Genomic DNA, 13,527 nt, shown 5'->3' with positions numbered 1-13,527 from the left:
ATTCTAATAAAAATGAAAGTGCTTTGAATAATATAGAAATTATAATATAATTAATAAATAACTCATTAACTTCAGTTTTTTATTAAATTTTTTGTCAAATAAATTCAGGGATTTTAAATTACAAGGTGATCAGAATAGATTTAAAAATTTAAACACAATTCTATTTTATTATATAAATTTATTAGGTAATATTCTAAATAATAACATTAATCAATTACATATTTGATACAATTCATTATTTATAACAATGATATATAAAAAAATGATTAAAATTTAAAAAAATTTTAAATTTATCTCTTAAAATTCTTGATTCAATTGTTGATGAATTGTTTTCTCTGTCTATGCCAATAAAGAATGGTCTAGTAATCAGATTTGACATTGTATCTTTTACATATAAAGAAAATATAAAGTACTAAAATGTTTGCACACCTATTCCTTCATTGCTTATTATTATATTATGTAGCAAATTATCTATTTATGTCTGTTAAGGCCAACAAAACTATTGTGAATCTATGTTTGTAAAAAAAAATTGAGATCTACTATTGGGAGGATATTTTATATAAATATGTTTCTCATCCAAGGCAACAATACATTTGAGGAACCCTGAATAGATCAGAAACTCTTGGGAAATCTAAGTAATTATATATTAAATTTTAGAATATATAAATTTAATGTACTCTTCCCCAATCCTTTCTTGAAGGCTTTAGCATGTAAATATCTTTGGCAGCATTCTAAATTGCCCTGCATACTGATTTAACTATGTATGCAACATAATTGTAAAAAGAACATACCAGCTATTAAATATCTTTTATGAAATATATGATAATTAAGTGTAATAAACTTAGAGAATAATTGTCATATTTGAGATGTTTTTCCTCCTTCTTTTATGTTTTGTCAATAAATATAATGCTAACATCGTTTCCTGATCCATACTAATAAACTCCATTTATTTACAAAATTATAAATAATTTAAAAACGCCGCCTCAATTTAAACAAAGCAAGGGTTACGTTTTTTTTATTAAAAAAAGTACCGCAAAACGCAAACGCTCAATTTGTGCGCCTATAAAACATTATCCCAAAATATATTTTTAAAATATCATGATTTGACCGATAACCGATTTGAAACCGAAATACTGCACTGCTGGCGTTATCCATGGAAAATTCTTCATTTTTGGTTTATACCTGAACAATAACGTGTTAAGCATTATCCTAAATAATTTTTTGAAAATATTATGATTTGACCGAATGGCGAGCTCAAAACCGACCACCTACTAAATATTCGATTGACCAAATTTAGTATTAATATTATTTGGAAAATGATCACTTGGTTTATTTATCTATAAATACGTGTAAAACATTATCCTGAAAAATATTTTGAAAATATTAAGATTTGGCCGAATGCCAAGCTCAAACCCCACCACTTAATAAATAATCTTAATTATAATAAATTTTTAATGTTCCAAAAAAAATAATTTCAATATTTCAAAAATTTATTCCTCCCTCCACCTTCGTCGAGATTACCTAAATGTTTGTTATTTTTCAATTTCATGAAAATTTAAAATTCTAAAAACTTTTAATAAATTATATTTTGGCATTTTCCTAAAGCTAAAATAAATGAAAAGTGAAAATACGTAAAAAAATAATAATTTCAAATATTAGCCGTTAAAATTTAAAATTATTATATAATTATAAATCATATTGTTTTTAAAATGTCTGATTTCCTGTCATATTTAATTTAGTAAGCTGAGGCTGTGCTAGGCCCTTCTAATTGTTTTTATTTAAACTATATATCTACAATTTTAAAGTAAAGATGATTGTTATAAACAATTATCAAAATAATACAATTGGTTGCAATTTGGTAAACTAAAATATGGCGGAGTTTACACTGGATATAAATCATGGCTTATTACAAAATGGTCGGAAATTTTTAAGGGTATACATGGTGAGTTAAAAAGGATATTAATTCAAGTTTAATAATAAGTAATTTTATAACCTTGTGTTAGCATTTATATGCATGGAACTTTATTTCTGCTCACCCGAGGAGGGTATCCTTAATAAGTTTCCGACCATAAGACAAGGGAAGTCTATCGACTTTACAATGCTTAGCAAATAGATCTATCGATCATATATAGGGGCTTGTCGACGCTTATAAAATTAAGTAATTGGGTTTGGCGGACTATTATCCCCTATTTTGGTGTTTTATTTACAAAAATATGTGTACTATATCAATTTATGATTGCTATATAATGTATTAGTGACAAAGGCTATCAAGTATTAAAGAGTATGTTATTGCGGGGGAGGTAAGACACGTTCCTCCAGGGCAGGGGAGCGTTCCTCATTGTCTAAGAGTTCGTCCGATCCGACCGTATTATTGCCTTCGGTTAGATTTAACGTTTCGTCAAACTAAAAATGAACTTTTCAATTAATATTACTATCAAATTTGATCTAATATTTAGAAGGTGGTCGGTTTTGAGCTCGCCATTCGGTCAAATCATAATATTTTCAAAAAATTATTTAGGATAATGCTTAACACGTTATTGTTCAGGTATAAACCAAAAATGAAGAATTTTCCATGGATAACGCCAGTAATGCTGTATTTCGGTTTCAAATAGGTTATCGGTCAAATCACGATATTTTAAAAATATATTTTGGGATAATGTTTTACACTTATTTATAGATAAACAAACCAAAAATGATCATTTTCCAAATAATATTACTACCAGATTTGGTCGATCGAATATTTAGTAAGTGGTCGGTTTTGAGCTCGCCATTCGGTCAAGTCATAATATTTTTAAAAAATATGTTAGGATAATGATTTACACGTTATTGTTCACGTACAAACCAAAAATGAAGAATTTTCCATGGATAACGCCAGCAATGCAGTATTTAGGTTTCAAATCGGTTATCGGTCAAATCAGGATATTTTAAAAATATTTTTTGGGATAAGGTTTTACACGTATTTATAGATAAATAAACCAAAAATGATCATTAATATTAATACAAAATTTGGTCGATCGAATATTTAGTAAGTGGTCGGTTTTGAGCTCGGCATTCGGTCAAATCATAATATTTTCAAAATATTTTTTAGGATAATGTTTAACACCTAAATATATAGGTATAAACAAAAATGAAAAGATTTTGATCAATAACGCCAGCAATATGATCCTTACAAATTTTCTACTATTTTTCGATTCTAAACCTACTCATTAATTAAATGTCAAAGAAACCTATATTTTTAAATTTTTTTTTAGGTTTTTCACATGTATTTACACCCAAATATGAAAAAAGCGCTATCCAATAATTATTCAAGTTTCCTAAGAATATATTATCATATTTATGCATTTAACGCCCTCTTATGGATATATATTTGTTAAAGTTTGCAATTGAAAAATAAAATTTAAGTTGTAATAAGTTAGTGAATATATTTTTTTCCCAATATTACGTAAAAATAGAATTATAAATTATTTAATATTTAATCTCAATTTTTTACCTAATAAAAAATTGATTTATGTACATTAAAAAAATGTTTATGAAAATTATTTTAAAAATTATATTATATAATCAAATTTTGATTGATTATGATTAATTGCTTTTTAGCAATGTGTAATTTAGCAATGCAGTTTTTAGTCATACCGTTTATTTTGTATGCAAAATATAAAATTACAAAATATGAAATACAGAATAATTGTTTAGAGTTAGCAAATTTTAAAAAAGTTTAATATATTAATCTAAAATCCTGCCGATGGCCGGGGTAATATTGAGGGCTATGCACCCATAAAAATTATTTAGTTTAGCCCCCTGAGATTGTAAAGGCTAGCGACACCTCTGGAAGAATTCCCTGAAAATAAATCCCCGGAAATTAATTCCCTGGAAAAAAAATCCCCGGAAAATAAATCCCCGGAAATAAATCCCCGGAAATTAATTCCCCGGAAAAAAATCCATAGGAAAATAATTCCCCGGAAAAAAAATATCCCCGAAAAAAAATTCCCCAAAATAATTCTCCGGAAAAAAAATCGCCGGAATAAAATTGCTCTGGAAAATAATTCCCCGGAAAAAATTTCCCCACTATATATTGAATTGCTAATGCACATTGCTAAACTGCATTGCTAAAAAGCAATCAATCATAAATCAATCAAAATTTTATTATGTATATTTTATTAATGATAATTTTATAAACTTTTTTTAAAATATACTTAAATCATTTTTTTATTATAAATGAAGAATACTGATTAAATATCATATAGTATATAATTTTATTTTTATTTAATATTATTAGTAAGAAATTTATTTTAGTAGCTTATTAAAACAAAAGTACATTTTATTCAATTTTAAAAATTAACAAATATATATCCGTAAGAGGGTGTTATATGTTTTAATATGTATCATTTTAGGAAACCGGAATGATGATTGGATAGAACAATGGAAATTTCTAAAGTAAATATTGCTGGCGTTATTTATCAAAATCTCTTCATTTTTGTTTTATACGTGTATATTTACGTGCTAAGCATTATCCTAAAAAATATTTAGATTTGACCGATTGCCGAGTTCAAAACCGACCACTTATTAAATATTCGATTGATCAAATTTGCTATTAAGATAAATTGAAAAATGTTGATTTTTTTTATGTATCTATAAATACGTATATAACATAATCCTAAAAAATATTTTTAAAATATCGTGATTTGGCGGATAACCGACTCGTAGCTCACCCAATGACTAAATACTGAATTGCTGGCGTTATAAATCAAAATCTCTTAATTTTTGTTTTACACGTGTATATTTACGTGCTAGGCATTATCCTAAAAAATATTTTGAAAATAATTTGATTTGACTGATTGCCGAGCTCAAAACCGACTTCTTACTAAATATTCGATTGATCAAATTTACTGGTAAGCGGAAAATAATTCCCCGGAAAAAAATCACCGAAAATAATTCCCCGGAAAAAAATCCTTGGAAAATTATTACCCGGAAAAAAATTCCCGTAGAAATATATGAAAATTATGAAAGAGTTAATTTAGAATTGAAAAGAAAAATGTGAAAGCAAATTTTTACTGAGAAAGAGAAAGGTTATTTCCTTTATCTACTTTTCATCTAGACTTGAATAGATATTAAACAGGTAATTAAACCACATTATATTTACCATGCAGAGGGGGTGGTTATTTCTAACACGCCACTGTTAAAATATATATAACTTTAAAATAATATTATGACACTATTCTGTTCTGTATGCTAATATCAGTTTGAATCCCGGACAAAAATAACATAATGGAAATTTTTATGTTTAATTTTTAAAAATTGTATCTGATTATAAATTTTCAAAAAAAGTATTAATCAGGAATTGGGGTTAGAATCATCATATCGGAATGATCCAATGTTATCTTATTTGCAGCTATGATCGATGGATTAGCATTCTTACCTATACACGATGTCAAACGAGGTATGGAGTATTTAAAAACCATTGTATCGGATGAAAACAATGAATTATTGTTTTATTTTGATAAAAATTATGTGAATGGAGAATTGAGACATGGGAAAAACTCTCAAAGGTAGAGCCATTGTTCCCACCTGAAACATGGAATGTGTTCAATATTACGATTGCTGGGGAAAATCGAACAAACAATGTATGTGAAGGATGGAATAACCGATTTAAGCATATTGTAGGCAACAAAAAACCGAAGATATGGGAACTACTCGAAAAAATAAGGATGGAAATAGCGGTTGATATGGGAAAAATCGGCCAATGGAATATTGGGACATACACTCCCAAAAAAAATCGTATTTATGCAACGTAACAAACTATTTTAAAAAATGTATGCATTGATTATTTAGAAGAGAGAAAGGACTTGCCCAATTTTCTCTCTTCAATTGGAGAACATATACGTTCTAGAATTGTTTCTTTTGAATAATATAATTTATTATTCTATATATCATTTAATAAAATTATAATTATTTCTTTTCTGTAACTTTTGAAAAAAATTCATAAGCAAAATAATAATTGTTAGATTAGAAAAATATAATACTCACTGCTGATAATCACCTCTGTATGTATTTTGATTAAAGTGGTCAACATTTTTCATTACTTTTGGCAGTATTTAATTAAAATTGGGCAGTAAAAAATATAAGTTTGCAAGTTTTATAGTGATTTTGTATTCAGTCAGTTAAATTCTTAAAGTAGGTAAATACTTCAGTAAATTAATTTTTATCAAATAGAGGGTATCAGATTGAATTGCTAATTTCCTATTTCGCCACAAAATTTATAAAATTATATTATTTAATAGCTTATCCTTGTAAAAACAAAAACGGGCGCTATTTAAGAGTTAGTAAACTCTGGAAAGCCTTTTATCATATTTCTAAAATAATGATTAAAATTTGTGTAAAAATAATTTTTCAATAAATACCTAAAAGTTGAGGAAAGTGTGTAAAGGTGAACTAGATTTATTTAACTTTAGTTTTATTATTTAAAATCTCAAATCCTCGAAGAAATTTGACTTTAAAAAACATTTCTATTTAATTAAATACTGCAGAGCAGATCCGGGTCACGGGATTTTTTTTCCGGGGAATTATTTTCCTAGATTCAAATTTACTAGTAATATAATTTAAAAATTGTTCATTTTTGTTTTATATATCTATAAATACATATAAAACATAATCCTAAAAAATATTTTAAAAATATCGTGGTTTGGCGGATAACCGACTCGTATATGTTTTACTCGTAATTATAGATATATAAAACAAAAAATGGAGTTTTCAAATCATATTACTAGTAAATTTTATCAATCGAATATTTAGTAAGTGGGGTTTTGAGCTCGGCAATCAGTCATTTCAAATTATTTTCAAAATATTTTTTAGGATAATGCTTAGCACGTATATATATACGCGTATAATACAAAAATGAAGATTTTTCCATGGATAACGCCAGCAATGCAGTATTTGGTCATTCTGTCGGTTTTCGGGTCAAATCACGATATTTTTAAAAATATTTTTTGGAATTATGTTTTATACGTATTATAGATACATAAAACAAAAATCAACATTTTTCAATTTATCTTAATAGCAATTGATCAATCGAATATTTAATAAGTGGTCGGTTTTGAACTCGGCAATCGGTCAAATCAAAATTTTTTTTAGGATAATGCTTAGCACGTAAATATACACGTATAAAACAAAAATGAAGAGATTTTGATAAATAACGCCAGCAATATTTACTTTAGAAAATTTCCATTGTTCTATCCAATCATCATTCCGGTTTCCTAAAATGATACATATTAATACATATAACGCCCTCTTACGGATATATATTTGTTAATTTTTAAAATTGAATAAAATGTACTTTTGTTTTAATAAGCTAGAAAAATAAATTTCTTACTAATAATTAAATAAAAATAAAATTATATACTATATGATATTTAATCAGTATTCTTCATTTATAATAAAAAAATGATTTAAGTATATTTTAAAAAAAGTTTAAAAAATTATCATTAATAAAATATACATAATAAAATTTTGATTGATTTATGATTGATTGCTTTTTAGCAATGTAGTTTAGCAATGCATTAGCAATTCAATATATAGTGGGAAATTTTTTCCGGGGAATTATTTTCCAGGGGAATTTTATTCCGGGGATTTTTTTTCCGGAGAATTATTTACCTGGGAATTATTTTCTGGGGAATATTTTTCCGGGGAATTATTTTCCGGGTATTTTATTTCCTAGGAATTATTTTCCTGGGGATTTTTTTCCGGGGAATTAATATCCGGTGATTTATTTTCTGGGGATTTTTTTTCCGGGGAATTAATTTCCGGGGATTTATTTTCCGGGAATTTTTTTCCGGGATTTTTTTTCCGGGGAATTATTTTCCTAGATTCCTGGAGTTATATAATAATTTAAATTATAAAAGTCAACTATGCTTCAACTATTAATGCTAAATATATATTTAGTTAGTGATATTGATATTCTATTTTAATAAAGAATTTGATTAAAAAGCTAACATAGTGAAAATATAATTTATATATATTAATAAAATCTAATAATTAAAATAGTATTCATTTAATAAAAGTTTAGATAGTCTTATTAATCTTTAAATAATAAAATTAAATCTATATATTACTTAATAGAATTATAAAAGAAATCGCTCAGGGGACAATCAAAAAAATTTATTTTTAGTTCAAGGGGATATTAAGGAGCCATTAAATAAAAATTTTTGCTTCAGGTGGCTATTCAAATTTTTCAGGGGGCTCAAGCCCCTGCGCACCCTCTTCTTGTGACGCTACTGCTATAGCAGCTAGAAGTCGATGACATGATCTTGTCATCAAGGTCTGCAGTTTCATTTTTCCTGTAGCACAAGAAGTATCAAAAATATTAATATTCAGCAAATTCTGCCTAGTGGATATCTTAACATTTTATACACTCTAGAAATTTTATTTTTTTTGGTTGTTGATCATATTTTCTAATAACCATCAGTTTTTTGGGTTTAAAAAATGTAATAAAATAAACATTAAATTTTCGTGATAAATATCAATATACATGAAATAAATATTTGAATTAAATTTTTTTACCAATTATAGAATATAGTATAACCTATTTGAAATAGAATACTTTTCAATTCGCAATATATGAAGCCCTGTTATATTTTTTTAAAAATTCTTGCTAAGGGGGGCTCCAACTAGCTATACACTTTTAGAATAGCTTTTATTTTGATATTCTGTCATTAAAATCTTCGTAGATGTTTCTCACAAAAATCTTTATGATACTTTTAAATGCGTTCTTCGAGCCATAAGCTATATTTTTATGACATGATATTAAATAATGTTAAAACTTTGCCCTTCTATCCTTAATGCCCGAAAGTGTCAAATCTGATAGGTTTTTGACAATTAGCATATATCAATGTTAACTTTTATGGTATATTAAGGTATATTCATTTCATCTCATCCGTTCTCAATTTTTTTAATTATAATGGTTGATTATGAAAATAGTTATTTTAAATCCAAATGCTCTAACGAAGAAATAGTAATTTAATATATATATAATCTGTTTATTTATAATCATTATGAAAGTACGAAGATATCAATAAATTTTTCTTCTCATTGAATATTAGTCTAAACACCCTAAAAGATAAAGAATTAACAATGACTTTGCAAGGATTAGATAATTTATTAGACAAACTTGACGATGCAACTCTAAAAATAAATTTAATAGGTATGGGCAATTTAGATTATAGACTAATTTTGTTTAAAAATAGACCTAGAAAACTTTTTGACCACTATAGTTTATCTTCTTAAAGAAACTAACGAAAATCAGGATGAACAGATAAAAAGATTTTGCCAAATTTTAGTTGAGCATCAAAATTTGACAAAATATTATACAGTCTTGTTTAAAAGGTTTAATCTTTTTAAATAAATATGTATTCTTGCATAATTTTTGGTCATATTCCACTAAATGCAATATTTTAATTACATAGCTTGCTCTGCTTTTTTAGGATGATGGATGAGAAACGACATATTAAATATGATATTTATTGTTCATTGCTAAAACTCATCAAATCATATAACTACCTAACCTTTGTTGAAACAGACATAAAAATAGTAATAATATATTGTATTAATATATAAATTATTAGAAATGATACTTTTATTATATATTCTGATATTTTGTATCTATATATTTTACTATTTTATTCTTTATAATAAGCCTCCTATCATCTATTTTAAAATGTTCATAAACTTCTTCTAATATCCATATTTTCATTTATTCTTATCAAATGTCATTTATATATCCAATTTCAGCAATCTCCCCTAATCACATCTCACTATTTTTTCAGAGATGAGCATTTGCAATTTTTCTTGCCCATACCAATAATCACCTTTTTGAATATAATCTGATGATCTTCTTTCCAGGTATTCAAACCACCATAATGATTTTCCAAAGTTAAAATTACTGTTTATTAGGGGCATGACTAAAATATGCACCCCCTATCAAAGAAGCTCAATTTAAATTATATTAATAATGAATCGTATTTAGCTTCATATGATGAGTCAGAAAATGTTTTTTTGATTTTTTTAAAAAATGGTAACTTAGTAAAATTAATAAAAAAATATTTTTTTACATGACTAAACTGTGCCCCCTATTAAAGAAGCTTAATTTATAAAAAATGAACACAGAATATATATAGCTTAATAAATGGAAAAAATGTTAATATTATATTTTAAAACTTTTTATAACTTAATGGGCTTTCGAAAAAACACATTTTTTTTGACTAACACACCTGCTTTAATTTTTTATGAATTAAGCTTCTTTGATAGGGGGCACAGTTTAGGGGATAGGATTGCTAAAACAAAAATCCTTAAAAATTGGGAACATGGCTTATATCTCCTAGAAAATTTTTAAAGTAAATTTGAAATTAATATTATTAGATACCAGGGGATTAAAGGGCTTTCGAAAAAACACATTTTTTTTGACTAACACACCTGCTTTAATTTTTTATGAATTAAGCTTCTTTGATAGGAGGCACAGTTTAGGGGATAGGATTGCTAAAACAAAAATCCTTAAAAATTGGGAACATGGCTTATATCTCCTAGAAAATTTTTAAAGTAAATTTGAAATTAATATTATTAGATACCAGGGGATTAAATACTTGTATTTAAATTGAAAATTTAAAAAAAATCCCTAAAATGGAAGAAATATCATCCAAATAGGAGATATAAGCCATGTTCCCAATATTTAGCGATTTAGAATGGGAACCCAGTTTAGTCATAATTTTTTTTTTAATTAAAATTTTTAAAAAAAAATGAATAATACCATTTTCTGAATCTCCTTGAAATGCTATACATGATTTTGTATCCATTTTTTAAAAATAATGTATATTGCGCATAGTTTTAGTCAAAAAAAGAAAAAATTAATTGTTTTTTTAAAATCTTAAATAAGTTATAAATAATTTATAAACTTAATATTAACATTTTTGGATTCATTTTAATGAGCTTAATATGATATGCTATAATTTTTTATGAATTAAGCTTCTTTAATAGGGGGCGCGTATTAGTGCATGTAGTTTAGTCATGTAAAAAAAATTTTTTCCTAAATTTTACTTTTATCATTTTTTTAAATAAAAAAAACATTTTCTAACTCATCTTATGAAGAAAGTTAAATACGATTCTATATTATTATAATTTAAATTGGGCTTCTTTGATAAGGGGCGCTTAGGGGGCGTGTATTTTATGCCCGTTTATTAGGGTTAGCCAATAAAAATCAATTTGATTTAAATCATCTATATTTTTTAAAAATATCTAATATTTAAATATTTTTAATACATTATATTTCCTAAATTTGATCAATATTTAATGAAATACTTATAGTCCAAAGTTAAACTTTCTAAACTAAAAAATACTAAGATATAATATTAATTATTTGATAAAAAAATTAAATTACTTGATTTATCATTACTTTTTGACATAATGTATAAAAAACTAATAATTGTATAATTCTAATCTCAATGTGAGAAACATATAATATTTTTAATGTAAAATAATAATAATCAATTTTTAAAATTAAAAATGACATTTTTATATATTTTTAAAAGTTATTACAAATATATAGAATTATTTAGACAGCCATATGATTACTATAATAAATTAACAATAACAAGCATTTCAGAGGGTCTCGAATCGTTAAGTATAATGGTTCATTTTAATTTTTAGTTTAAAATTTTATAAAAGTTTTTTCCATTTTGGTTTTTTGAAGAAATGTTATATCAGTTCGATTTATAATTTATAATGGTTCCTTTTGGTTTATTCTGGTTTTTATAAATTTGATTTTTAAAAAAAATTAATCATAAACTATATATATATTAATCTTAGAGAAAAATCTTTTTAATTTAAATTTAACCATGAAGATTATTTCTTATCTAATTAATTAGTAATTTGCCTAATCTCTATTAAATTGAATATATAAAGTAAAAACAATAAACTTCGTATTGATTGATTTGAAGATAATGGCAATTTAATTGTATAAAAATTTTATTTGAAAAGAAATCACTAATTTAAATTTCCCCATAAGAAAAATAACATTTTAAAATTAGGTTAATAATTTTAAAATTAATTATTTTTAAAAACCGTTATGAACTGGTTTATACCTCTTCAAAAATATTTATAACACTTAGTTTGCTCTTTTATATTTTCTTTATAATGGTTACAGTTCACAAAATTATAACGGTTCTTTCCGGTTTTTCGGTTCATTTCAAAACCCTGATTATCCATATTTCGATATTCATTTGAATTTAAATGTCGTAAGGAAAATAATTCAAAATTAGGAATGCACTCCAAATGACGAAAATGCTTTTTCTACTGAAACTGGTGATTAGTGTTGCTTAATTGGCTAATTTTAGCTGACTACAAAACGGCTTAGCCAAGATTTTAGGTGAAGAAACCTACTAAGCCTAATCAGTGATATTGGCTAAAATTTGATTAGTCAAAAATTCTGTATTGTCTAATCGTCCGTCAGCTTTCCATATTATGCATTTATTTTTAATAAAATAATTTATTTTATTTATATTTAATGTTACTATTTTATTATTATCAACAAATAAACATATGATTTATTAATTTTTATTTATATTATTACAATTTATTAGTGATTTTCATGCTCAAAATTTTAAGCAAGAAATATTTTTCTAACTTAAAAAAGATTTTTGAACATATTTTGATTTGATTAGAATTTTAAATCTTCTTTGTAAATAAATCTTTTTTGAGGAATTCTTTTGTGAATTTTATAATAAATAAACAACCTTTTTGGTGAAATCTTTTATAGTTTTTTTTATTATCATTTTTGTAAAATTATATATTTTTATAAGTATATTAAAAGAGGTAGTTTTTTTGAAATAATTTTTTAAAAATATTTATAATAAATTTTTTATGTTATTTTATATGATCCTTTTAAGGATAATATTTTAATGTGATAATTGTCATATTCGTTATTTTTTAAGATTTTTGACATAAAAAGGTAAAAATATTTATATTGTAAAGATGTTAAATTATAAATTCAATGAAGATGTTCCTTGGGAAAATGGAAATTATCATAATCGTATTTTTAAACATAGATTATTTTGACACTAATGGGCAAAAATGTACTTTTAACATGTTAAATTAAAATTTCAAAATCTTAAAAAATAACGATTATGTCAATTGCCACATTAAAATATTATCCTTAAAAAAATCATATAAAATAAAACGTAAAAAAGTTTAATATTTTAAAAAAATTATTTCGAAAAACTTAATATACTTAAAAAAAAGATAATTTTACAAAAATTATAAAAGATTTCACCTCTAAGATTTTTTTTATAAAGAAGATTTAAAATTTTATTAAGGCTGCATTCATAGTGGAGACGGATCCAATTTTACGTCAAAACATCTGATTTGACGCCGCTCCGACAAGGCTTTCAGAGTGAATTTTTTTAACGTTTCGTATAACAAATTAGAGATTATTATTTTTTAAAATGAACAAATATTCTTTAGTTAAATTATATATGATCTATTATTCAA

The 13,527-nt window shown here is 24.9% G+C and overlaps 1 protein-coding gene across 2 annotated transcripts in view; it reads left to right on the top strand.

Moving 5' to 3' along the window:
* The first annotated feature begins 8,869 nt into the window (after positions 1-8,869).
* The window catches only part of LOC135931071 (eukaryotic translation initiation factor 3 subunit M-like), a 30,697-nt gene continuing 26,039 nt past the window's right edge, over positions 8,870-13,527 (top strand). For both annotated transcript variants that reach the window (XM_065467939.1, XM_065467938.1), the window contains exons 1-4: positions 8,870-9,004; positions 9,052-9,193; positions 9,237-9,375; positions 9,456-9,579. In XM_065467939.1, the coding sequence (XP_065324011.1) occupies positions 8,951-9,004; positions 9,052-9,193; positions 9,237-9,375; positions 9,456-9,579 (459 nt within the window). In that variant the 5' untranslated portion in view covers positions 8,870-8,950. The remainder of the gene's footprint in view (positions 9,005-9,051; positions 9,194-9,236; positions 9,376-9,455; positions 9,580-13,527) is intronic.

This window comes from Gordionus sp. m RMFG-2023, chromosome 1, assembly GCF_954871325.1.
Source record: "Gordionus sp. m RMFG-2023 chromosome 1, tfGorSpeb1-WG-v2, whole genome shotgun sequence".
Taxonomy (NCBI): domain Eukaryota; kingdom Metazoa; phylum Nematomorpha; class Gordioida; order Chordodea; family Parachordodidae; genus Gordionus; species Gordionus sp. m RMFG-2023.
Note: the sequence above shows the minus strand (reverse complement) of the source record. Positions and strands in the feature narration are given on the sequence as shown.